The 27,239-nt window shown below is 46.5% G+C and overlaps 2 protein-coding genes across 3 annotated transcripts; both read left to right on the top strand.

The window, feature by feature from the left end:
* The first annotated feature begins 450 nt into the window (after positions 1-450).
* Positions 451-19,309, top strand: LOC138823936 (female-specific lacrimal gland protein-like). Of its 2 annotated transcripts, XR_011370965.1 has the most exons (9): positions 451-599; positions 829-997; positions 1,480-1,619; positions 2,512-2,582; positions 3,820-3,930; positions 5,027-5,128; positions 5,318-5,349; positions 18,884-19,052; positions 19,267-19,309. XR_011370965.1 is itself a non-coding variant. In XM_070017442.1 (8 exons), exons 2-7 carry the CDS (start codon positions 932-934, stop codon positions 5,335-5,337), a joined length of 510 nt encoding a protein of 169 aa, XP_069873543.1. In that variant the 5' UTR covers positions 451-599; positions 829-931; the 3' UTR covers positions 5,338-5,349; positions 6,074-6,277. The 2 variants fall into 2 exon arrangements, 1 of the variants encoding a protein (XP_069873543.1); XM_070017442.1 differs by lacking the exons at positions 18,884-19,052; positions 19,267-19,309 and adding an exon at positions 6,074-6,277.
* LOC138823917 (female-specific lacrimal gland protein-like) lies at positions 19,003-24,741 on the top strand. The gene is made up of 8 exons (XM_070017418.1): positions 19,003-19,052; positions 19,366-19,450; positions 19,986-20,125; positions 21,018-21,088; positions 22,333-22,443; positions 23,540-23,641; positions 23,831-23,862; positions 24,602-24,741. Exons 1-7 carry the CDS (start codon positions 19,003-19,005, stop codon positions 23,848-23,850), a joined length of 579 nt encoding a protein of 192 aa, XP_069873519.1. The 3' UTR covers positions 23,851-23,862; positions 24,602-24,741.
* Positions 24,742-27,239: the final 2,498 nt, after the last annotated feature.

The raw sequence follows: 27,239 nt of genomic DNA, 5'->3' as shown, positions 1-27,239 counted from the left end.
TGTACAACTGTATTTTTTTATTTTGATATCAAAGGATGTGTGAGAAGGTAAGAAATACTGAGGTAAATGGGCCTTGGACACAGAAAGATGTTTGCTGCTCCATTATGAGAAATAGAAAAGGCACCCATTGAGAGCAAACACCAAATCACAGGTATGGTCTGAAGAATGTGATGCAAAATGTGTACATGGATATGCAGAAATCAGACCACCCCATTCATAAAGAAATCACACAGGTACTTTGTGGCAATGACAGAGTGTTTCTCTGGGTTCTTTCCCTCTTCACAGAAACAGCCATAGTGTATGAGATCTCCATAGAATGAGAGAAAACAAATCCACAGGCCCACACTCCTAAATCAGGGAAGAATCACCATCTGTGACTTGGTTTCCTGTTTTCCATCAACAAGAAGTGCATTCTGGTTGATGTTTCTAGATGATTTGTCTCTGAGAGATGGCAAGCCGTGAGCTGATTGAGTGGAAGGCCGCCATCTTGGATGGTGGCAAGAGATTCCCTGGGTTTCACCAAGTGGACAGAGACAAGGCCGTTGCAATATGGAGCTGGAGACAGGAGGACGTGGACGCCCATCTCCTGTCCCAACCAGGTGAGCAGGGGCCAGAGCCACGCCTGTCCTTGGAAGCCCTTCCTCCCTTTGTGCTCCTCAATTCACCATGAAGGTCACTGGGCTGGACCTGCTTTTCCTTTGCTGCTAATCCCATTAGAGTCTGAGGGTGCCAGACCCTGCCCGTGGCCCCCAGCGAGGACACTAGGAGGACACTGGGAGGGGGACAAAAGATCTTGTGATGGGGAACACTCGGGTCATTATGCATCAGGATGGTGGAGACATGATATAAAAGGAGGAAGCGTTCAGATCATTTCCAGCACAGCCGACCTGCTCTGAGCTTCTGCAGCCACAGGATCACCAGCAGTTTCCTCATGATGAAGGCTCTGCTCTTCGCTCTCTTGTTCGGTGTGGCCTGTGCTGGGATTCAGCCATCGCAGGTACCAGGCATGTGCTTAGCAGGCTTGTGTGTGTGTGTGTGTGTGAGAGAGAGAGAGAGACAGAGACAGAGACAGAGACAGAGAGAGACAGAGAGATTGAGTTGAATAGCCTGGGATGTCTGTGTGCTCATGATGAGGAAAATGCCTTTCCCTCTCAATTCCCTGTCAGTGGTAGATGGAGGTGGCCTCTTTAGTGCAAGATCCCAGGCCTGTTGAGTTGTGTATTTGCCTGGGGAGCCTGTCATGCCTGCCTTGAATCCTGACTCACTCTCCAGAAGCCATGACGGTGCTCCTGGATGTCTGGGTCATGGAGGCTCCGTGTTGGATGCCCCAGGAGAAAGCAAGGCCTGGCCTCCTCTTCTGCCAAGTCCAGATTGGCCTTGTGCTGGGCTGTGGGGGGGAGCAGAGGGGAGGAGGATCCGTGGTGGGAAGGAAGGAGGAGAGAGGCGCTGGCCTTGGGCAATGGGACCTTCGTCCTCCAGGTCACTGGCAGGTGGCGCACGGTGGCCATCGTAGCAGACAGATTGGAGAAGATTGAGGAAGACGGCCCCTTGAGAGGCCTTTTCCGCTACGTCGAGGCTCCTGAAGATGGAAGATCCATGACCGTCCAATTTTATAACAAGTGAGGAAAGCTTCCCTCTCCCACCCCCTCCTCCCCACCCTCAGAAGAGGGAGCCGAGCTCTGCCCCCACGTCCGGGTCCTTGGCTCTGTCACACAGCCATGTACACTTTTAGAAAATGACATGGTGACTGGTGTCCAGCCAGGAATGGATAGTGTGCGCTCTGTGTCACAATCAGCACCTGAACCCTGGTGGATTCAGGTCTTACATGAGCAGCTCAGAAACAGAATGGACCCACACCCTGGGCTTTAGACTGAGGGGAAAACTTTGTGCCTCTGGCCTTATCTAGGGCAGTGTCTGGCTTAATCTGACACATAGTCCACATGCGTGGCAAATGTGTTCCCTTCCTTGGAAGGGGCTCTACATCCATACCCTTACCCTGACATGGGCATGAGCATATTCAGCCATCAGCCAGCCCTGGTGGCTCATGCCTGTAATCCCAGCTGGATTACCGGAGGATGAGATTGGAAAGATAGCAGTTCAAACCACCCCAGGCCAGGACATCCATGAGAAATTTAACCAGCACACAAAGTGGGAAGGGTAGCTGTGGTTCAATTGTAGAGCATCAGCCTTGAGCAAAACAGAAGCCCTAAGACTGAGCACTCTTGTCCTGAATTCAAGATGCCAGATGTGCATATTATTATTAATAATGAATATTATTATATAGTTGACAAGAATTTTCCTATATATGACATAGAAGTATATACTAATTATCAAATACTGTCTATTTATAATATATCATGTTATAAGTATATAATGAGTATTTAATAATAACCATAATAAATTTGAGGTGGTGAGTTATTCAAAGAATCTCCCAGGCTGGTATCCTCTTCTGCTCAACCATTCTGGAACACGTTACTGGGATGTATGCATGTTTGTGTTGATATTTTTCAGGCACACCGGAGAGTGCAAGAAATACACTGTTGTGGGCAAGCTGCAGGACGATGGATCGTACATAGGACATTGTGAGTACAATGCGGTGTAGACAGAAGAGGGGACTCAAAGCGTGGCCATGCACAGGATGGAGGCGGGGGGAAGGGGAGCTACAGATCTTCCATCTATGCCTCTGAAGTCTCCAAACATCCAAGAGTAGAGTTGGAGATCATCTGGGAGAAAGAGCTGAACTTTCCAGGTAATGGCTTCAGCCAGGAAAATTCAGGGATTACAAGTTTGCCTCAAGGTCGTCAGGGTATTTGATCATTCCTTTTCAAATGATCTCAAAGTGGTTTCCCCCTAGATGTCACCAGTTATGAAGGCGGTGGACAAGCACATTAGGTCTTGCTCAATGTCCTCCCTTTGGTAGTTGGACACAACTCCTAACCCGAGGGCTTTATCTGCCTTTCTTTATTTTTCATCACAAGCAATATGTATTTTATGAAAGAATTCATTTGAACACAGTACCCACAGATGATAGAGATGTGAAGGCAGCAGATCGCTAGCCACCGTTCCTGGCAATAAGCTTTCAGAACATGAATTATTGTCATAGGTTTTGACTTTCTTGCACACAAAATGCCATTTGAAAAGACAGTTGATGGAGACAGCCCAGGTATTTTATCAACAGCTTCAGGAAATTCCCAGGAATTGAATCAGGGGGAAAAACCTGTCCAATATGATGGGCTGCATCTACTTTGTCAGGTGTTGCTGCACCTTATTCTCACTGGAGAAAATGGTATGATACCCATGTGCTCGACATTGATCGAGACATGCTGTATTCATAAAATGTTTGTTGAATGTCCACCCCCCTGCTCAGTCCTTTAGGATCATTAATATATATTGGCTAAGAAAGTCTGTTGGAGTTTGAAAGACCAACAATTGATTGGAAAGGAACCTGATGTACTAAAATCTCGGATATCAAAGTCAAAATACCAATAGAAGAGCCATCCTGAACCTACTGAATTGTATCGGTTTCACTTAGGACCAGTGGAGCACAGATTCCTGTTCATTCATGCTAGGATGGTTTGGGGAGGGTGGAGGATTCAGGCATTGGTCTCTGGGCTGTGTCTGGAGGAGGTGGAGACCAGGGTGTTTGAACTTCGAGGCAGTACCCAAGATGGATTAGGCACCAAGTGACTGAGCACCAGCCTACCCGGGGGGTGGGGTGGGGGGGGAAGAGGAGGAGAGCAGTGTATTCCACAGAGAGCAGGCAACTTGCAATGCGGGCCTAGAACGTGAGTGAGCTGAGGATGACTGCTTTTGTCCTAGACCATGGCCAAAATACGTTCAAGGTGCTGGAGCAAAGCAGCAATGTGCTCACCTTCCACAATAAGAACACGGATGAGAAGGGACAGGTCACGCACATGATCCTGGTGGCAGGTGAGCGCCCAGGGACGTCAGCCCACAGAGGGCTGGGGACTGAGCCGGGAGGGGGAAGGGCGGCCACTGCCCACATCCACTGGGGGGAGTCATCTCCAAGCCCCGAGCTGCGGAGTGGAGGAGGCAGAATGGTCTATTCCAAAAGACCTAGCTCTGTTGCACACTTGTTTATTCTACCGATTCCTAGAGAGTCTCCCAGCAGCGGCCTGTCTCGTTCCCACATTCCAAGGGGCTTGAGTGGAGGAACCCACGGGGCAAATCCTCATTCAATTTGATGGTGGAGTGAGCTCCTTTCCTTTCTGACCCCTCTTACCATGTTCTTGAAGGGTCCAAACAAATGTCACGTGCTTGGTAGAGCAACAGGATTTGAGCTTCTGAGATCAAATACTATCAAACATGACAATCATGAGCTCTGACAAATGAAGTATGAGCAAGCACTGGAGTTGGATAATGGGGTGTTAATCATACTCACAATATGGGTGGGGGTGGGCGGAGAATGTCCAACACAGGTTGGAGGAATGGCCAAGATGTGATTTGGAGTTGTGCTTCTGGTTTTTCTCACAGGTCACAGGGGAAATAGGCTTGAGTCCCTTTGTCCTATCTTTTGGGGTCGGGGCAAGACCGAACATTGCGTAGGGAATTGGAGATGGGATAAGGGAGACTGCAGAGTGTGGAGGAAACAAGAAATCTCACCTGGGCACCAGTGGCTCACGCCTGCCACCCCAGCTACTCAGGAGGCTGAGATCTGAGGATCCTGGTGCGATGCCAGCAGGGACAGCAAAGTCCCTGAGACTCATCTCTCTAGTGAAGCACCAAAGAGCCAGAAACAGCCCCCGAGGGAGCATGCCAGCCTTGAACACCAAAAGCTCAGGGACAGGCCCCAGGCCTCCAGTTCAATCTCCAGGACTGGCACCAAAATAACCAAATACAAGCCAAACATGTAAATAAGCCCAGACAACACATCACGCTAGAGACCCCATCTTGATCTCCAGGAGCCTGTCGGCATGGGCATGGCCGATCATTGACCCAGTGGTTCTCAGGGGAAGCCATTGTCATGTAGGCTGCCTCTTCCTGACTCCCTTTCCATGCCACACAGGGAAAGGAGAGACGCTGACAGAGGAAGAGAAACAGAGGCTGGAGGAGTTCGCCGAGGAGAAGGGTATCCCGATGTCCAGCATTCAGTATGTCCAGGAAACGGGTGAGTCCTGATCCTCTTCCTTCCAGCCGGCCACATACATATCGCCACACGAACTCACTCCCCCGACATCCTTGCCCAAGATCCTCGCTGCACACAATCATGTGTTGCTTGCCTGGCAAGGAATCTGCTTGGTGGGATCACACATTTCCCTTGATCCTGTTTCATTTTCTTCCTTGCTCTTTTTCACAGATGATTGTCCTGAGAAGTAAAGACCTGCCCGGGTGAGTACACATACACCCACCACACCCACACCCACCAAACACACACACACACACACACACACACACACTCACACACACCACACACACACACACACACACACACACACACACACACGGCTCTTCACCCCATAGCCACATGAATTCTGCTGTATTTTCCTCTGATCGTGGAGTTCAGAAAGAATCTCTGGAAGGAAGCTATGTGTAGGAGTCAGGAAAATTCCTCTTCCTGACTTAGGTGTGCACCCGGGTTTTACAATCTGGGAAAAGGGGGACAGAACTGTGTGATAGAGGAAGGGTTAAAAATCTTTGAACTTTGGTCAATTTCCGGGCTAGTGGACAATGTTATGTTCACAAACTCTCTCAGCCAGCGGGCATGGCTTCAGTTATCATGTGTAAAAGCAGATCCACATGTAATTTCCAGTACACAGGACGTAGCTACACGCCCGCTCAAAAGGTGTCTCAGACCTGGGTGTGTTGACACCATCTCCTTCACTTGGAAAATGGGACTTCTAGTAAAACACAAACACACACACACACACACACACACACACACACACACACACACACACACACACACGAGATCCTGGGAAGTGAATCTGCCTTTAGCAGTTCATTTCTCATGTCCTACTTCTATGCGTTACCTGTTTTCCATTTGCAATCTGCGCTGTAAGGACATTCCCAGGGTCTCAGGTTCGGGTCCCTCCTCTCTGCTCCGTCCTCACAGGTGATAGCATGTTCAGGAGGGCACCTGCCTCCATCTTCCCCTTTCCAGCAGAATCGACTTTGGGAAGATGAGCCGTCCTCACGCGTTACCCATGGTTTCTTCTATCCTGCTACATCGGCATCCTGACTCATGCCTTTCCCACTTCTTCTCCCCTTCTCCTGAAATCTGTGCTGCCAGTGCATCACTGAGTGATTCAATAAACCTTTCCCAAGCATGACCTTCTGACTTGGATGACCCACTCAATGGGGCTTTTCCCAGAAACAGCCACTCCAAAGGAGTGATTGAAAACAGAGTCTCTACTAGACCCACCGATTCTGTTTCTGTTATTCAGAATAAGGCCAGGCTTATGCGTTCCCTGCTAGGTACTCAGCGTGCTAAGATCTAAGTATCATGGGTTGAAATCAGCCTGGGGCAGAAAAGTCTGGGAGACTATCTATCTCTAGTTAATCACCCCCAAACCCAGAAGCATTGCTATGGCTTGTGTACTTGAGTGTTGGCCTTGAACACAGAACCTGAAGGAGGATGCCCAAGTCCTGAGGACAAGCTCAGGGCCAGAAAATAGCAATGACAGAGTCCCTGAGCATTTAGCATTAGGAAAGGACACATCATCTTCAAGAGTGGGAGGGTCTGTGAAGAAGTTCTATCATGTTCCCATAGATTCCACCGGAAATGCAAGGCTGCAGGACTGAAAGTCAGCTTTCCTAGACTGGACTGAGGGAATCTGTCAATCACAAAAAGAAAACTGTCTTTCGGGCTTGAACACATGTCATCTCAGCCTTGGGGTTGACCTTAGGCACTGGAAAGTTCGTGAACCCCATTGTGGGAAAGAGCATGCCTAAAATGCCAGACTGGTTCTTGTCGCCATGTAGGGAATCCTGGAGGGGGAGTTGGAGAGGATAAACCCTGGGTAGTATGGTTTGCCCATGTGGGCCTGGTACATACATGCCCCAGATGCTGAGAGTCTCATCTTCTGCAGACATGCAGTAGCAGATGGGCACTGTCTCTCCCTGCTCTCAACTCTAGAATATCTGGCATTATCCTGAGTTGCTGAGATTCAGAACCCCATTTCCTCCTGATTTCTCCTTATCAAACCCCTCCATGCAATATGCCCTTGCATTCATATTCTGCAACCCCCTGAAGATGATGAGGACCCATCAGAACTATGAAGGCAGAGGTTGGGCTTAGACCTGAACCAGACCCATGGGTTTATTGGTTCTTCAGCCCAAGGTGGGATTAGAATATTAATCATATAATATTCATGTAGGAGATGGGACAAATCCCAGTCTGGGCCTTTCTTTACTCATGCCTCACCCAGGAATCTCCTGGTGGGACCTAGGCCAATCCCTCCTCCCAGGGCCTCCCTTGATTGAGCTGGTATTTAACACGGGTCCCCAAGTGCTCAGTCTTAGTGGACACAAAGGTAGAGACTTGAACTCTGGTCAGAGGTATGGCACAAGAATACGAAAGCAGGTGCTGGCAGGGTCTAGGTTGGAGAGAAATGATATAGAAGCACCAAGCTGCCAGCCTGGGCCAGATGGAGGTATGCAGAGGTGTGGAGAGTGAGCACATGGCACACAGAGGATTGGGGCAGGGTGAGCAAGAGGTGTGGGCGCAGGGGATGCAGAATTGTGCCGGGACTTGTGTGGACTGGACACTGTTTAAAGAAGGAAGGATTGGGCAGAGGAGGAAGCGACCCCAGAGGAAGAGGAAGTAGCCTCAGAGGAATAGGAAGTGATCTCAAAGGAAGAGGAAGTGGCCTAAGAAAAAGAGGAAGTGATCTTACAGGATGAGGAAGTGACTTCAGAGGAAGTACAAATGGCCTACCAGTAAGAAGAAAATACCACGGAGGAAGAGGAAGTGGCCTCAGTGGAAAAGGCCTCAGAAAAAAAGGAAGTGATCTCAAAGGATGAGGAACAGGGCTTAGAGGCATGGGCCTCAGAGAAAGAGTCAGTGGCCCCAGATGAAGAGGAAGTGATTTCAGAGGAACAGGAAGTAAGATCAGAGGAGGAGTGATGTCAGAGCCTGAGCTGCTTTGCTGACTCCAGTCAAGTGATTGTCAGGTGATTGCCGGTGACAGGTGATTACCAGTTTGGGGCAGGTGATGTGTGGTAAGGCTTCTGCTGTCCTGCAGGAAGAAGAAGAAGTGGAGGGGAAAGAATGGGCAGAGAGAACTGGTGCCAGGTGAGAACCGGGCCCTGTCATGTGTCAAGTGTAGACAATGCATGGAATCTGACAAGGATTAACAAGTCCCCATGGTGATTGCTGACATGGAGCAATGGGGTGCCCAGAAACACACAGACAACCTTCCTCCTTAGCAGCGGAGAACGCTGGGTCTCTCCTGAAGAATTCCTGTAGATTCTCCCACATGTGTGATGTCAGCTGATCTTCTGGGTTCAGCTTTCACAGCATAGGCTGCCAGGTGGTTGAAACTGAGAATCCACCTTCCTCCCCACAGCACAAACAATGCTGGAATAACATGCAGGATTGGAAGACAAGGAGAGAGAACCATTTTCTGATGGCAGGAATGACATGGAGCGATAACAACCCTTCAGGTGGCTTTCTTGAAGGAAACCCGAGATCTTTGTATGGACTAGAGCCTTTGTTTGTGATGGTTGATTTTCTGCAGTGTTTGGGGCTAGAACTCAGGGCCAGGGTGCTGTGCCTGAGCATTTGTGTTCACGGTTGTCTTTCAACCACCTGAGCCACAGCTCGATTTCTAGTTTGGAGGCATGAATAATTGTCACAGGCTCACACACATTCCTGCTCCAGCTGGCTTCCAACCACCATTCCCAAATCTCCTGTCTAGCCAGGATTCTAAGCTTGAGCACCGACTCCCAGCTGGATTGCGGGGATGGGAGGGAAGGGTTGTACAGCAGGATGGAACAGAAAGAGCCATTGCACACTTGGAGATGACGCCTTCAGCAGCTTCTTAACTTCTCTTTAAAATGCACAATAGAATAACCTAGGTGGTACACACATCAGCACAGGCCTAACAAGCGCGCTCCAGGCTGGGGCCGGAACCAGGCCCGGGGATCCGGCGCCTGAACAACACAACCAACTCCTCCCAATTGAAGTAAAAAGCTGAGCATACGCCTCAACAGAGGGGAGAAAACCAGGAAACAACACTCCCCGGGAAGCACGCCTGTGACAACAAAAGACCTGGAGGCCCAGGACAAGAGAAGCCCAAACCCCACCAAAACTCCACCCATATACCCTAGACTGGGAATTGGGCAACACAGGCTGCCACCGCCTGATAGTAAGCAGGAGCTCAGACTGTTAAGGCGGCTCAGCAATAGAGTGTTAGTCTTGGATGTATGAGGCCCTGGATCTGATTCCTCAGCATCACAAAAGCAAAAAGGGTCAGAAGTGGTGCTGTGGCTCAAATGGTAGGGTGCCAGCCTTGAGCTGAAAAGCTGAGGGACAGCACCCAAACCTAGAGTTCAAGCCCACAACCAGCCCAAAACAAACAAACAAAAACACATCAGGAGCCCATAGCAGACTCCAGTATTTGGGAGAGTGCATCCAGAGCATCTGTTCTTCACAAGAGCACCCGTAGGAGCAAACACAAGCAGTCTAGTCTGCTCAACCCTTCCAAAGGCGGGAACTGCCAGCAATCTACAGCAGAGAGCTGAGAATCCTAAGTAAGTCAGAATAGCAGCTGGAAATAGGCTCCCAACAGAACCCAGATCAGGCACAGACTCTCTCTACCAATACAGAATCAGCAACCAAGCAATGACAGACCACCAAAACAAAATTGAAGAGCAGTCTCCTGAACCTCCATGCGAAAATCACAGAGAAAAATCACAAGGTTTACCACCACCCAGGACAGCAAGCTCACCTCAAAAGCCAGCAGCCACGCAGGGGAGAGCCCCAGTGGGAGCAAAGCAGGAATGGAAGACAAAAGCTACATCCAAGGGTTGCTGGAGGCAATGACTCAAGAAATAAAGCGAGAAATTGATCAGAAATTGAAAGAGCACAAGGATGAACTATCCAAAGAGATACAGGATATCAAACAAGAGATGCATGCAAAAATAGAAGCTGCACAAACCTCAGTAAGAAGTGAGATAAACGCCAAATTAGAGGTAATGCATACCTCATTGAGAGGTGAGATCAGTACTCTGAGAACCAACATTGAATCCATAAAGGGATCCATTTCCTCCATGCAAACCACAATAGAAGCCACTGTCAACAGAGTGAATGAAATGGAAGGTAGAGTGTCAGATACAGAAGACAGAATACACCAACTGGACCAAAAAGTGACAGATATGGAAAAATCACTCAAATTAAACCAAAGGGATATTCAAGAGCAAGCAGATAATGCTAAAAAATTTAACCTTCGCATAATTGGAGTGGACAAAGGTGAGGAATTCCAGAGCAAGGGAATGAAACACCTATTTAACAATATAATCAATGAAAATTTTCCCCACCTCAAAAACGACCATCTTAACTACATCACAAAAGCTTATCGAACACCCAACAAGCAAGACCCCAGGAGAAACACTTCTAGACACATTATAGTAAAAATGATAGATCTGAATAATAAGGAAACAATCCTGCATGCAGCAAAAATGAAGAAGGAGCTATACTACAACGGGAAAAAAAAAGAATTACTGCAGATATCTCCACACAAACAATGAATGCAAGAAAAGCCTGGGAAAGCACCATACGAGCCCTGAGAGCCAATAACTGCCAACCCAGACTGATATACCCGGCAAAGCTAGCATTCACATTCGATGGAGAACTGAAAACTTTTAATAGCAAAGAAAAACTAAATGAATACATAAACATTAAGCCAGCATTACAAAGAATTCTAAGAGGGGGGACACAACCTGAAGAAAGCAACCAGGAACTGGGGCCTGCCCCAAACAGGCGTTACTCAAAGTCTAACTGAGCAAGCACAGGAGGAAAGGAAAGAAGAAAAACTTAGGAAAACGGAATGGCAGGGACAACAATGCATCTCTCTATACTTTCTCTTAATATAAATGGGCTGGATTCGCCAATTAAAAGAAAACGAACTGAGGACTGGATCAGAAAACAAGACCCATCCATCTGTTGCCTTCAGGAGACCCATCTCTCAGCCAAACATACAAACTCAGAGTGAAGGGGTGGAAAAGGATCTACCAATCAAACGCCCCCAGTAAGAAAGCAGGTGTAGCTATCCTGATATCTGACAAAATAAACTTTTCATTAAAATCAGCACAGAGAGACAAGGACGGACACTACATATTAATAAAGGGAACAATCCAAGAGGAGGATATAACCATCATCAACTTATATGCCCCAAATATTGGTGCACCCAGATATGTCAAACAAATGCTCTCAAACTTACAGAATAAAATAGATCCCAATACGATAATACTAGGAGACTTTAACACCACTCTCATCAAAGGACAGGTCTACCAACCAGAGGATTGGCAAAGAAGCTACCGAATTAAGAGAGGCCATACTTCAAGCGGAATTAACTGACATCTACCGAGTATTTCACCCTAAAACAACACAGTACACATTCTTCTCAGCAGCTCACGGAACTTTCTCCAAAATAGACCATATCATAGTTCATGCAAGGAACTTAAGCAAATACAAAGGGATCGACATAATCCCCTGTATCCTATCTGACCACAGTGGAATCAAGCTAGCTCTCAATAACAAAGCATACCGCAGAAATTTCTCTAATACATGGAAATTGAACAGCACACTCCTTAACAATGCCTGGATAACAGAAGAGATCAGAGAAGAAAGAAAGCATTTCCTACAACTCAATGAAAATGAAAACACCTCACAAAGAAACTTGTGGGACACAGCAAAAGCAGTCCTGAGGGGCAAATTTATTGCCCTCAGTGCCCACATCAAGAGAATGGAGACAGACCAAGTAAATAATCTCATGTTGCAATTAAAACAGCTAGAAAAACAAGAAAAAATGGGACCTAAAGCTACTAGACGAAGCCAGATAACCAAACTAAAAGCAGAGATTAACCAATTAGAAAATCAGAAAACCATAACCAAAATAAACCAAACAAAAAGCTGGTTCTTTGAAAAAATAAACAAAATTGATGGCCCATTGGCTAGATTAATTAAAAAAAGAAGAGAGGAAACCCATATTAATAGGATTAGGGATGCCATGGGAAACATCACAACACGTACCCAAGATATCCAAACAATTCTAACAGACTACTTTCAAAAGCTATACTCTCTAAAGGAAGAAAATCGGGCAGAAATGGATGCATTTTTAGAGAAATACAAGTTGCCCAAACTGAGCAAAGAAGAAGTTAACCAATTAAATAAGCCAATATCCTATAATGAGATACAGGAAGCTATCAAAAGTCTTCCAACAAAAAAAAGCCCAGGACCAGATGGATTCACAGCAGAATTCTATAAGACCTTTAAACAAGAACTAATACCCATACTCCTCAAGCTCTTCAGAGAAACAGAGAAGGAGGGAGCTATCCCAAACTCTACGAAGCCAATATCACACTCATCCCCAAACCAGGCAAAGACCCAACCAAAAAGGAGAATTACAGGCCAATCTCCTTGATGAAAACAGATGCAAAGATCCTTAACAAGATTCTAGCTAACAGAATCCAGAAACACACAAAAAAATAATTCACTATGACCAGGTAGGCTTCATCCCAGAGACACAGGGATGGTTTAACATACGTAAGTCAATAAATGTAATCCAACATATCAACAGAGCCAAGGTCAAGAATCACATGATTATCGCCACAGATGCAGAAAAGCCCTTTGACAAAATTCAACATTCATTCATGCTAAAAGCTCTGGAGAAAATAGGAATAGAAGGAACATTTCTAAAAACAATAAAAGCCATTTATGACAGACCAATAGCCAATATTATACTTAATGGGGAAAAGCTACAACCAATTCTCCTAAAATCAGAAACAAGGCAAGGATGCCCACTGTCTCCACTCCTCTTCAATATAGTCCTAGAACCCTTAGCCAGGGCAATAAGGCAAGAAAAAGACATTAAAGGGATCCACATAGGGAAAGAAGAAGTTAAGCTATCCCTTTTTGCAGACGACATGATACTATACCTCCACGATCCCAAAAACTCCATCCCCAAACTCTTAGAAATCATAAATCACTTCGGCAAAATAGCAGGATACAAAATAAACCCACAAAAATCAGTTGCCTTCCTATACACTGATAATGTACAGGAAGAGAGGAAATAAAGGGAGCAACCCCATTCACAATAACCTCCCGAAAAATAAAATATTTCGGAATTAACCTAACCAAAGATGTAAAAGAACTATTTAATGAGAACTATAAAAAGTTAAAGAAAGAAATTGCAGAAGACACTAGGAAATGGAAAGACCTCCCATGCTCTTGGATAGGCCGACTTAATATAGTAAAGATGGTAATACTTCCAAAACTAATATACAAATTCAACGCAATTCCTATTAAAATCTCAATGATGTACATCACTGAAATACAGAAAACAGTCCAAAAATTCATATGGAACAACAAAAGACCTAGAATAGCCAAAACAATTCTAGGGGATAAAGACAATATGGGAGGGCTATCCATGCCAAACTTCAAACTCTACTACAGAGCTATAATAACAAAGACAGCATGGTACTGGCACAAAAACAGACCCGAAGACCAATGGAACAGAATAGAAGATCCAGAAATAAATCCACAGGCCTACAGCCAGCTGATATTCGACAAAGGAGCCAAAGACATACAATGGAAGAAACAAAGCCTCTTCAACCACTGGTGCTAGGAAAACTGGGCAGCCACATGCAGAAAACTAAAAGTGGACCCCAGCCTATCACCATGCACCAACATCAACTCAAAATGGATTAAAGACCTTAACATTAAACCTGAATCTCTGAAACTACTGCAGGACAGAGTAGGAGAGACACTTGAACTAATAGGCACAGGAAGGAACTTCCTGAACAGAGTCCCAGGGTCACAACCAATTGGAGAGAGACTCGACAAATGGGACTACCTTAAAATAAAAAGCTTCTGCACAGATAAAGCTATCGCAACCAAGCTAGAAAGACAACCAACTAATTGGGAAAAAATATTTACCAGCAATATATCAGACAAGGGGTTTACATCCTGTATATACAGGGAACTCAAGAAACTAATCCCTCCCAAACCTAACAAACCAATTACTAAATGGGCAAGGGAACTAAAGAGGGACTTCTCAAATGAAGAAATAAAAATGGCAAAGAAACACATGAGGAAATGTTCATCATCCCTGGTGGTGAAGGAAATGCAAATAAAGACAACCCTGAGATACCACCTTACCCCAGTCAGAATGTCCCACATCCACAAATCAGCCAACGACAAATGCTGGAGGGGATGTGGAGAACGAGGAACGCTATTACACTGCTGGTGGGAATGTACACTCATACAACCACTTTGGAAAGCAGTCTGGAGGGTCCTTAGAAAGCTAAAGATTGACCTCCCTTACGACCCAGTCATACCACTTCTAGGCATCGACCCTGAACAACAGGAACCAATAGACAAGGACACGTGCACCTCCATGTTTATTGCAGCACTGTTCGCAATAGCTAGGATATGGAAACAACCTAGATTCCCCACCACAGATGAATGGATCCAAAAATTGTGGTATCTATACACAATGGAATATTATGCAGCCATTAGAAATGACAAAATAATGGCATTTGCAGGGAAATGGATGGAGCTAGAAGGAATCATGTTGAGTGAGGTAAGCCAAGAACGAAGAGACAAACAGTACATGGTCTCCCTGATAAGTGGATGATAAATCCAAAATGTTAGGTGATATGGCAAAACTAACAGGACTTAAGAAACAAAGAACTCCCACCCATCTGGTTGAACCACTACTAAATATCCCCATGCTGCTGATCAAATATATGGTATATAACATGTGAGCACCGTTATATATTACAGACTGTGATAGACAATTTGCTCCAGGAAAGTTAGAATGACCTTGTGACTTTAAACGAGCATCATTATTCCACAATACTGGGAATTACCGGAAATTAAGTAATCATTTAATCACAATTTAAAAAAAAAAAAGAACCTTGGGGAAGGGAGGGAGGGAGGGGATAGTAGGGGGAAAACAATGGAGGGGGTAACAATGCTCAAGAGGAAGTGTACTCATTACCTCACTCATGTAACTGTAACCCTCTTTATAGTATCTTTACAATAAAAAAATTTTAAAAAAAAGAAAAAAAATGCACAATAGACATTGCTCCTATGCAAACAGAAACAAGTGACAAATTCTGCCCTAGTGTTTTATTTTTTGGGTCCAGCCATGGGGCCTCAACTCTGGGCCTGGGCACTGTTCCTCAGCTGTTCAGCTCAAGGCTAGCGCTCTACCACTTGATCCATAGCACCACTTCTGGCTTTTTTTTCTGCTTATGTGATGCTGAGGAATCAAACCCAGGGTTTCATGCATGCAAGGCAAGCGCTCAACCACTGAGCCACAGCACCACTTCTGGTTTTCTGGTGGTTTATTGCAGATAAGAGTCTCACTGTCTTTTCAGTGTGGGCTGGCTTTGGACCGTGATCCTCAGATTCCTGAGTAACTAGGATGACAGGGGTGAGCCAACACCGCTTGACGTGTGTTTTATGATTTCTAAGTAGCTGTGTTACCAAAAAACAAAGCACTTGATCCATGCCTTTTCTTTCCACATTCTCCCGCATCCCTCTGCCACCCACCCCTTCCCACCCTCTTCTTTCTTTTGCAGGGTAAACATTGAATTCTTGTCTGAATTTCGCCCCCAACTTCTCCTCTTCATTGGTCTACCCTGCTTCACGTGACCCCACCCCACCTTTTCCAAGTCTCTGCTTCCACTTGTTTATTTTCTTGAATTTTGACTCTGCCTTGCTAAGGAATTACACTCTTTGTGATCTCCCTTGAACCTACAATCCTTCTGTTCATACATTTGTGTTCACTTGTATGCCGTGGAGTGTATTCAACAATCTATGCATACTCTGAACATGGCATTATACAGCAGAAAACCAGCACATGCCCTGTGTGGCTCAAAAAATAGATCATTTCTGGAAGCAAACAAACACATGTATGATTGCTCAAAGGGCAAACCGAAACACAAATGTGCATACTGGCAGTCAGACCAAGCTTGCTAAACCTGTGATAGTCTGATCAACAAAATCATTCAAACACATGATAAAGTAAATGAATAAGACAATATCGGCTGATGTAATAAGGCAGTAATGTGATAATGTGATACTTGTAAGGAAAGTTTCTGAAGGCTTGCTGTTTATTTGTATTTTCCTCATGACTACACTGAGCAGTGTCAAGTTGAGGTTGACAGGTAAATGTTATGTGACATCGTTCAGAATCAATAGGAAACAAGAATCAAGTATTGATACTAAACTCTCAGAGAAAGGACATTATCATTTCTCCTGATGGCTACTTAACAGGGTCTTCCTAAGATCAGACAACAATTGGACACATCCTGAGAAGATTTTTCTGAAAGGACTCCATTAGAGAGAGGTAGGATGAAAGGAAAGACAAGGGAAGAAGGAAATCCCTTCCACGTGGGTTTGTAATCTTGTTGCTGGATTGATCCCAAAAGTCAGACGATATACTAAGTACTTCTGATAATTTCCGGCATTGTGGAAGTATGGAAGGAAGGAAGAGAAGAATACAGGATGTGTTTGTTCTGCCTGTGGTGAGAAAGGGTAATGAAGAAATACCCTGACTGCTTCCTTTAGAGAAAGAATTGCAAAAGACTATATCCCAAAGGCAGAGGAAACAGAGGATTTGAAATGATTCTGCACAGCAGAATTTAGCTTTACATTGTAGATAATTTCCATAAACTCTAGGTGACCCAAATTTTGTATCCTATTGGAACCCAGAGCATCATTTCAAGGGACTTGCCTAATAAAGGAGTATAAATGGAAATAAAAGAGAGAAATATGCAGAGCTGGGAAGGTGGCTCAGTGGTAGAGTGCTTGCCTTGCATGCATGAGGCCTTGGGTTTGATTCCTCAGCACCACATAAGCAGAAAAAGCCAGAAGTGGCGCTGTGGCTCCAGAGGTAGAGTGCTACCCTTGAGCTGAAGAGCTGAGGGACAGCACCCAGGCCCAGAGTTAAGTCCCCACGACTGACAAAAAAAAGAGAGAGAGAGAGAGAGAAACTTATGCAAAAAGGGAAAACAAAACCACACAAGAATCCCATGCATATTTTACAAATCAGGACTATTTCATGGCTGGACAGGTAGAGGAGAGATGGATGAGAATTTTGAAAGGATGTCATTGATCAAGATAAATTCTCTTCAGAAAATGCTTTAAAATATTCTTATTTCTATTTTTATATCCTCCTATAAATGTTATTTCCTAAACTGCTTTTTAAAATTGCATGTTCCTTGTGCATCTACTTACCTATTATCAATGTGTAGAAACACCAAAAATATAGAGATAGAAAATGAATAAATCCTTTGCCAATCTCAATGTCTTCACAACAACTGAAGGCCGAGAGATTTGGTAGGATTGGTGTCCATCCTTCCAGGTCTCCGAATTAGGGCGTTCTCCTCTGATCTCATTAAATGCGTAGGTGAATAATGTAGATGGTGAAAGAAATATAGAGCCCCATGGCAGATGATCACAAGCTGTTGCCGACATGCGATAGTTAAGGTGGTTTTTACACAAACTTTCTTCCAAGAAGGACACAGGAATTTTCATGGAAGGGTCAATCGGAAAATAGGATTAAGCAAGAAGAAACAAGGAAGTACTTCATGGCTGACCTTCTCTCCACTTCTAAGGACACTGCAATTTGCCAGCGATGAGAAAGGAAGACCAAAGACCCCAGGCGTCTGCAGAGTGTCTGGTACAGTGTAGGCCACCATCCAAAAATGGGAAAGGTCTTATTGGGTGGGAGATCAGAGGTAGCTTTGCACTTGCTTCTATATTACTTGTCTTTGTGCTCAACACCAGAGCACCTGAAAAACAAGGATGGCTCTAACCTCAGAGAAAGGAGCCATCAGAAGAAAATCATCATCTCATACACATTTCCAGAATAATGTATATGCTTCTAATTCTAAAAAGTGAGTGAACGTCAAATATGCTTTCTCTCCTGGTGACAAGTCCTCCAACAGGAATGATAGACTTTTATAGAAAAGATAGATTGAGGGTCTGGGAAGCTGTCTTAGTGGTAGAGTGCTTGCCTAGCATGCATGAAGCCCTGGGTTCCATTCCTCTGTACTACATACACAGAAAAAGCCAAAAGTGGTGCTGTGGCTTAAGTGGTAGAATTCTAGCGTTGAGAAGAAGATCAGGGACAGTGCCCAGGCCCTGGGTTCAAGCCCCAGGACTGGCAAGCAAAAAAAAAAAAAAAAAAAAAAAAAAACAGATAAATTGAGGAACAAATTTAGAACCACAGGTCCTAAATACATTTGGGAATTGGGTGTACAACTGTATTTTTTTATTTTGATATCAAAGGATGTGTGAGAAGGTAAGAAATACTGAGGTAAATGGTCCTTGGACACAGAAAGATGTTTGCTGCTCCATTATGAGAAATAGAAAAGGCACCCATTGAGAACAAACACCAAATCACAGGTATGGTCTGAAGAATGTGATGCAAAATGTGTACATGGATATGCAGAAATCAGACCACCCCATTCATAAAGAAATCACACAGGGACTTTGTGGCAATGACAGAGTGTTTCTCTGGGTTCTTTCCCTCTTCACATAAACAGCCAGAGTGTATGAGATCTCCATAGAATGAGAGAAAACAAATCCACAGGCCCACACTCCTAAATCAGGGAAGAATCACCATCTGTGACTTGGTTTCCTGTTTTCCATCAACAAGAAATGCCTTCTGGTTGACGTTTCTAGATGATTTGTCTCTGAGAGATGGCAAGCCGTGAGCTGATCGAGTGGAAGGCCGCCATCTTGGATGGTGGCAAGAGATTCCCTGGGTTTCACCAAGTGGACAGAGACAAGGCCGCTGCAAGATGGAGCTGGAGACAGGAGGACGTGGACGCCCATCTCCTGTCCCAACCAGGTGAGCAGGGGCCAGAGCCATGCCTGTCCTTGGAAGCCCTTCCTCCCTTTGTGCTCCTCAATTCACCATGAAGGTCACTGGGCTGGACTTGCTTTTCCTTTGCTGCTAATCCCATTAGAGTCTGAGGGTGCCAGACCCTGCCCATGGCCCCCAGCGAGGACACTGGGAGGACACTGGGAGGGGGACAAAAGGTCTTGTGATGGGGAACACTCAGGTCATTATGCATCAGGATGGTGGAGACATGATATAAAAGGAGGAAGCGTTCAGATCCTTTCCACCACAGCTGACCTGCTCTGAGCTTCTGCAGCCACAGGATCACCAGCAGTTTCCTCATGATGAAGGCTCTGATCTTCGCTCTCTTGTTTGGTGTGGCCTGTGCTGGGATTCAGCCATCACAGGTACCAGGCATGTGCTTAGCAGGCGTGTGTGTGTGTGTGTGTGTGTGTGTGTGTGTGTGTGTGTGTGTGTGAGAGAGAGAGAGAGAGAGAGAGAGAGAGAGAGAGAGAGAGAGAGAGAGAGAGAGAGAGAGAGAGAGAGAGAGAGATTGTGTTGAATAGCCTGGGATGTCTGTGTGCTCATGATCAGGAAAATGCCTTTCCCTCTTTCAATTCCCTGTCAGTGGTAGATGGAGGTGGCCTCTTTAGCGCAAGATCCCAGGCCTGTTGAGTTGTGTATTTGCCTGGGGAGCCTGTCATGCCTGCCTTGAATCCTGACTCACTCTCCAGAAGCCATGACGGTGCTCCTGGATGTCTGGGTCATGGAGGCTCCGTGTTGGATGCCCCAGGAGAAAGGCAAGGCCTGGCCTCCTCTTCTGCCAAGTCCAGATTGGCCTTGTGCTGGGCTGTGGGGGGGAGCAGAGGGGAGGAGGATCCGTGGTGGGAAGGAAGGAGGAGAGAGGCGCTGGCCTTGGGCAATGGGACCTTCGTCCTCCAGGTCACTGGCAGGTGGCGTACGGTGGCCATCGTAGCAGACAGATTGGAGAAGATTGAGGAAGACGGCCCCTTGAGAGGCCTTTTCCGCTACGTCGAGGCTCCTGAAGATGGAAGATCCATGACCGTCCAATTTTATAACAAGTGAGGAAAGCTTCCCTCTCCCAACCCCTCCTCCCCACCCTCAGAAGAGGGAGCCGAGCTCTGCCCCCACGTCCGGGTCCTTGGCTCTGTCACACAGCCATGTACACTTTTAGAAAATGACATGGTGACTGGTGTCCAGCCAGTAATGGATAGTGTGCGCTCTGTGTCACAATCAGCACCTGAATCCTGGTGGATTCAGGTCTTACATGAGCAGCTCAGAAACAGAATGGACCCACACCCTGGGCTTTAGACTGAGGGGAAAACTTTGTGCCTCTGGCCTTATCTAGGGCAGTGTCTGGCTTAATCTGGCACATAGTCCACATGCGTGGCAAATGTGTTCCCTTCCTTGGAAGGGGCTCTACATCCATACCCTTACCCTGACATGGGCATGAGCATATTCAGCCATCAGCCAGCCCTGGTGGCTCATGCCTGTAATCCCAGCTGGATTACCGGAGGATGAGATTGGAAAGATCGCAGTTCAAACCACCCCAGGCCAGGACATCCATGAGAAATTTAACCAGCACACAAAGTGGGAAGGGTAGCTGTGGTTCAATTGTAGAGCATCAGCCTTGAGCAAAACAGAAGCCCTAAGACTGAGCACTCTTGTCCTGAATTCAAGATGCCAGATGTGCATATTATTATTAATAATGAATATTATTATATAGTTGACAAGAATTTTCCTATATATGACATAGAAGTATATACTAATTATCAAATACTGTCTATTTATAATATATCATGTTATAAGTGTATAATGAGTATTTAATAATAACCATAATAAATTTGAGGTGGTGAGTTATTCAAAGAATCTCCCAGGCTGGTATCCTCTTCTGCTCAACCATTCTGGAACACGTTAATGGGATGTATGCATGTTTGTGTTGATATTTTTCAGGCACACCGGAGAGTGCAAGAAATACACTGTTGTGGGCAAGCTGCAGGACGATGGATCGTACATAGGACATTGTGAGTACAATGCGGTGTAGACAGAAGAGGGGACTCAAAGCGTGGCCATGCACAGGATGGAGGCGGGGGGGGGGGAAGGGGAGCTACAGATCTTCCATCTATGCCTCTGAAGTCTCCAAACATCCAAGAGTAGAGTTGGAGATCATCTGGGAGAAAGAGCTGAACTTTCCAGGTAATGGCTTCAGCCAAGAAAATTCAGGGATTATACAAGTTTGCCTCAAGGTCTTCAGGGTATTTGATCATTCCTTTTCAAATGATCTCAAAGTGGTTTCCCCCTAGATGTCACCAGTTATGAAGGCGGTGGACAAGCATATTAGGTCTTGCTCAGTGTCCTCCCTTTGGTAGTTGGACACAACTCCTAACCCGTGGGCTTTATCTGCCTTTCTTTATTTTTCATCACAAGCAATATGTATTTTATGAAAGAATTCATTTGAACACTGTACCCACAGATGATAGAGATGTGAAGGCAGCAGATCGCTAGCCACCGTTCCTGGCAATAAGCTTTCAGAACATGAATTATTGTCATAGGTTTTGACTTTCTTGCACACAAAATGCCATTTGAAAAGACAGTTGATGGAGACAGCCCAGGTATTTTATCAACAGCTTCAGGAAATTCCCAGGAATTGAATCAGGGGGAAAAACCTGTCCAATATGATGGGCTGCATCTACTTTGTCAGGTGTTGCTGCACCTTATTCTCACTGGAGAAAATGGTATGATACCCATGTGCTCGACATTGATCGAGACATGCTGTATTCATAAAATGTTTGTTGAATGTCCACCCCCCTGCTCAGTCCTTTAGGATCATTAATATATATTGGCTAAGAAAGTCTGTTGGAGTTTGAAAGACCAACAATTGATTGGAAAGGAACCTGATGTACTAAAATCTCGGATATCAAAGTCAAAATACCAATAGAAGAGCCATCCTGAACCTACTGAATTGTATCGGTTTCACTTAGGACCAGTGGAGCACAAATTCCTGTTCATTCATGCTAGGATGGTTTGGGGAGGGTGGAGGATTCAGGCATTGGTCTCTGGGCTGTGTCTGGAGGAGGTGGAGACCAGGGTGTTTGAACTTCGAGGCAGTACCCAAGATGGATTAGGCACCAAGTGACTGAGCACCAGCCTACCCGGGGGGTGGGGTGGGGGGGGAAGAGGAGGAGAGCAGTGTATTCCACAGAGAGCAGGCAACTTGCAATGCGGGCCTAGAACGTGAGTGAGCTGAGGATGACTGCTTTTGTCCTAGACCATGGCCAAAATACGTTCAAGGTGCTGGAGCAAAGCAGCAATGTGCTCACCTTCCACAATAAGAACACGGATGAGAAGGGACAGGTCACGCACATGATCCTGGTGGCAGGTGAGCGTCCAGGGACGTCAGCCCACAGAGCGCTGGGGACTGAGCCGGGAGGGGGAAGGGCGGCCACTGCCCACATCCACTGGGGGGAGTCATCTCCAAGCCGCGAGTTGCGGAGTGGAGGAGACAGAATGGTCTATTCCAAAAGACCTAGTTCTGTTGCACACTTGTTTATTCTACCGATTCCTAGAGAGTCTCCCAGCAGCGGCCTGTCTCGTTCCCACATTCCAAGGGGCTTGAGTGGAGGAACCCACGGGGCAAATCCTCATTCAGTTTGATGGTGGAGTGAGCTCCTTTCCTTTCTGACCCCTCTTACCATGTTCTTGAAGGGTCCAAACAAATGTCACCTGCTTGGTAGAGCAACACGATTTGAGCTTCTGAGATCAAATGCTATCAAACATGACAATCATGAGCTCTGACAAATGAAGTATGAGCAAGCACTGGAGTTGGATAATGGGGTGTTAATCATACTCACAATATGGGTGAGGGGGGGCGGAGAATGTCCAACACAGGTTGGAGGAATGGCCAAGATGTGATTTGGAGTTGTGCTTCTGGTTTTTCTCACAGGTCACAGGGGAAATAGGCTTGAGTCCCTTTGTCCTATCTTTTGGGGTCGAGGCAAGACCGAACATTGCGTAGGGAATTGGAGATGGGAAAAGGGAGACTGCAGAGTGTGGGGGAAAGAAGAAATCTCACCTGGGCACCAGTGGCTCACGCCTGCCACCCCAGCTACTCAGGAGGCTGAGATCGGAGGATCCTGGTGCAATGCCAGCAGGGACAGCAAAGTCCCTGAGACTCATCTCTCTAGTGAAGCACCAAAGAGCCAGAAACAGCCCCCGAGGGAGCATGCCAGCCTTGAACACCAAAAGCTCAGGGACAGGGCCCAGGCCTCCAGTTCAATCTCTAGGACTGGCACCAAAATAACGAAAAACAAGCCAAACATGTAAATAAGCCCAGACAACACATCACGCTAGAGACCCCATCTTGATCTCCAGGAGCCTGTCGGCATGGGCATGGCCGATCCCTGGCCCAGTGGTTCTCAGGGGAAGCCATTGTCATGTAGGCCGCCTCTTCCTGACTCCCTTTCCATGCCACACAGGGAAAGGAGAGACGCTGACAGAGGAAGAGAAACAGAGGCTGGAGGAGTTCGCCAAGAAGAAGGGTATCCCGATGTCCAGCATTCAGTATGTCCAGGAAACGGGTGAGTCCTGATCCTCTTCCTTCCAGATGGCCACATACATATCACCACACGAACTCACTCCCCCGACATCCTTGCCCAAGATCGTCTCTGCACACAATCATGTGTTGCTTGCCTGGCAAGGAATCTGCTTGGTGGGATCGCACATCTCCCTTGATCCTGTTTCATTTTCTTCTTTGCTCTTTTTCACAGATGATTGTCCTGAGAAGTAAAGACCTGCCCGGGTGAGTACACATACACCCACCACACCCACACCCACCAAACACACACACACACACACACACTCACACACCACACACACACACACACACACACACACACACACACACACACGGCTCTTCACCCCATCGCCACATGAATTCTGCTGTAATTTCCTCTGATTGTGGAGTTCAGAAAGAATCTCTGGAAGGAAGCTATGTGTAGGAGTCAGGAAAATTCCTCTTCTGACTTAGGTGTGCACCTGGGTTTTACAATCTGGGAAAAGGGGGACAGAACTGTGTGATAGAGGAAGGGTTAAAAATCTGTGAACTTTGGTCGATTTCCGGGCAAGTGGACAATGTTATGTTCACAAACTCTCTCAGCCAGCGGGCATGGCTTCAGTTATCATGTGTAAAAGCAGATGCACATGTAATTTCCAGTACACAGGACGTAGCTACACGCCCGCTCAAAAGGTATCTCTGACCTGGGTGTGTTGACACCATCTCCTTCACTAGGAAAATGGGACTTCTAGTAACAGACACACACACACACACACACACACACACACACACACACACACACACACACACACACACACACACACACACACACACACACGAGATCCTGGGAAGTGAATCTGCCTTTAGCAGTTCATTTCTCATGTCCTACTTCTATGCGTTACCTGTTTTCCATTTGCAATCTGCCCTGTAAGGGCATTCCCAGGGTCTCAGGTTCGGGTCCCTCCTCTCTGCTCCGTCCTCACAGGTGATAGCATGTTCAGGAGGGCACCTGCCTCCATCTTCCCCTTTCCAGCAGAATCGACTTTGGGAAGATGAGCCGTCCTCATGAGTCACCCATGTTTTCCTCTATCCTGCTACATCGGCATCCTGACTCATGCCTTTCCCACTTCTTCTCCCCTTCTCCTGAAATCTGTGCTGCCAATGCATCACTGAGTGATTCAATAAACCTTTCCCAAGCATGACCTTCTGACTTGGATGATCCACTCAATGGGGCTTTTCCCAGAAACAGCCACTCCAAAGGAGTGATTGAAAACAGAGTTTCTACTAGACCCACCGATTCTGTTTCTGTTATTCAGAATAAGGCCAGGCTCATGCCTTCCCTGCTAGCTACTCAGCGTGCTAAGATCTAAGTATCATGGGTTGAAATCAGCCTGGGGCAGAAAAGTCTGGGAGACTATCTATCTCTAGTTAATCACCCCCAAACCCAGAAGCAATGCTATGGCTTGTGTACTTGAGTATTGGCCTTGAACACAGAACCTGAAGGAGGATGCCCAAGTCCTGAGGACAAGCTCAGGGACAGAAAACAGCAATGACAGAGTCCCTGAGCATTTAGCATTAGGAAAGGACACATCATCTTCAAGAGTGGGAGGGTCCGTGAAGAAGTTCTATCATGTTCCCATAGATTCCACCGGAAATGCAAGGCTGCAGGACTGAAAGTCAGCTTCCCTAGACTGGACTGAGGGAATCTGTCAATCACAAAAAGAAAACTGTCTTTCGGGCTTGAACACATGTCATCTCAGCCTTGGGGTTGACCTTAGGCACTGGAAAGTTCGTGAACCCCATTGTGGGAAAGAGCATGCCTAAAATGCCAGACTGGTTCTTGTCGCCATGTAGGGAATCCTGGAGGGGGAGTTGGAGAGGATAAACCCTGGGTAGTATGGTTTGCCCATGTGGGCCTGGTACATACATGCCCCAGATGCTGAGAATCTCACCTTCTGTGGACATGCAGTAGCAGATGGGCACTGTCTCTCCCTGCTCTCAACTCCAGGATTTCTGACAGTATCCTGAGTTGCTGAGATTGAGAACCCCATTTCCTCCTGATTTCTCCTTATCAAACCCCTCCATGCAATATGCCCTTGCATTCATATTCTGCAACCCCCTGAAGATGATGAGGACCCATCAGAACTATGAAGGCAGAGGTTGGGCTTAGACCTGAACCAGACCCATGGGTTTATTGGTTCTTCAGCCCAAGGTGGGATTAGAATATTAATCATATAATATTCATGTAGGAGATGGGACAAATCCCAGTCTGGGCCTTTCTTTACTCATGCCTCACCCAGGAATCTCCTGGTGGGACCTAGGCCAATCCCTCCTCCCAGGGCCTCCCTTGAATGAGCCGCTATTTAACACGGGTCCCCAAGTGCTCAGTCTTAGTGGACACAAAGGTAGAGACTTGAACTCTGGTCGGAGGTGTTGGCACAAGAATACGAAAGCAGGTGCTGGCAGGGTCGAGGTTGGAGAGAATTGATATAGAAGCACCAAGCTGCCAGCCTGGGCCAGATGGAGGTATGCAGAGGTGTGGAGAGTGAGCACATGGCACACAGAGGATTGGGGCAGGGTGAGCAAGAGGTGTGGGCGCAGGAGATGCAGAATTGTGCCGGGACTTGTGTGGACTGGACACTGTTTAAAGAAGGAAGGATTGGGCAGAGGAGGAAGTGACCCCAGAGGAAGAGGAAGTAGCCTCAGAGGAATAGGAAGTGATCTCAAAGGAAGAGGAAGTGGCCTAAGAAAAAGAGGAAGTGCTCTTACAGGATGAGGAAGTGACTTCAGAGGAAGTAGAAATGGCCTACCAGTAAGAAGAAAAGACCTCAGAGGAAGAGGAAGTGGCTTCAGCGGAAAAGGCCTCCGAAAAAGAGGAAGTGATCTCAGAGGATGAGGAACAGGGCTTAGAGGCATGGGCCTCAGAGAAAGAGTCAGTGGCCTCAGATGAAGAGGAAGTGATTTCAGAGGAACAGGAAGTAAGCTCAGAGGAGGAGGAAGTGATGTCAGAGCCTGAGCTGCTTTGCTGACTCCCACTCACGTGATTGACAGTCAGGTGATTGCCAGTGAAAGGTGATTACCAGTTTGGGGCAGGTGATGTGTGGTACGGCTTCTGCTGTCCTGCAGGAAGAAGAAGAAGTGGAGGGGAAAGAATGGGCAGAGAGAACAGGTGCCAGGTGAGAACCGGGCCCTGTCATGTGTCAAGTGTAGACAATGCATGGAATCTGACAAGGATTAACAAGTCCCCATGGTGATTGCTGACATGGAGCAATGGGGTGCCCAGAAACACACAGACAACCTTCCTCCTTAGCAGCGGAGAACGCTGGGTCTCTCCTGAAGAATTCCTGTAGATTCTCCCACATGTGTGATGTCAGCTGATCTTCTGGGTTCAGCTTTCACAGCATAGGCTGCCCAGGTGGTTGAAACTGAGAATCCACCTTCCTCCCCACAGCACAAACAATGCTGGAATAACATGCAGGATTGGAAGACAAGGAGAGAGAACCATTTTCTGATGGCAGGAATGACATGGAGCGATAACAACCCTTCAGGTGGCTTTCTTGAAGGAAACCCGAGATCTTTGTATGGACTAGAGCCTTTGTTTGTGATGGTTGATTTTCTGCAGT

Source organism: Dipodomys merriami, unplaced genomic scaffold, assembly GCF_024711535.1.
Source record: "Dipodomys merriami isolate MVZ:Mamm:240054 unplaced genomic scaffold, mDipMer1.0.p SCAF_125, whole genome shotgun sequence".
Lineage (NCBI taxonomy): Eukaryota > Metazoa > Chordata > Mammalia > Rodentia > Heteromyidae > Dipodomys > Dipodomys merriami.
Note: the sequence above shows the minus strand (reverse complement) of the source record. Positions and strands in the feature narration are given on the sequence as shown.

What these genes read in the sequence shown, in the direction of transcription:
- LOC138823936 (XM_070017442.1), top strand. Translation starts at nt 932, where the DNA reads ATGATGAAGGCTCTGCTCTTCGCTCTCTTGTTCGGTGTGGCCTGTGCT. An exon ending in TGGATCGTACATAGGACATT is followed by an intron (nt 2,583 to 3,819) that starts GTGAGTACAATG and finishes CTTTTGTCCTAG; the next exon opens with ACCATGGCCAAAATACGTTC. An exon ending in TCAGTATGTCCAGGAAACGG is followed by an intron (nt 5,129 to 5,317) that starts GTGAGTCCTGAT and finishes TCTTTTTCACAG; the next exon opens with ATGATTGTCCTGAGAAGTAA.
- LOC138823917 (XM_070017418.1), top strand. Translation starts at nt 19,003, where the DNA reads ATGGAGCTGGAGACAGGAGGACGTGGACGCCCATCTCCTGTCCCAACC. An exon ending in CCATCTCCTGTCCCAACCAG is followed by an intron (nt 19,053 to 19,365) that starts GTGAGCAGGGGC and finishes CTGCAGCCACAG; the next exon opens with GATCACCAGCAGTTTCCTCA. An exon ending in ACCGTCCAATTTTATAACAA is followed by an intron (nt 20,126 to 21,017) that starts GTGAGGAAAGCT and finishes GATATTTTTCAG; the next exon opens with GCACACCGGAGAGTGCAAGA.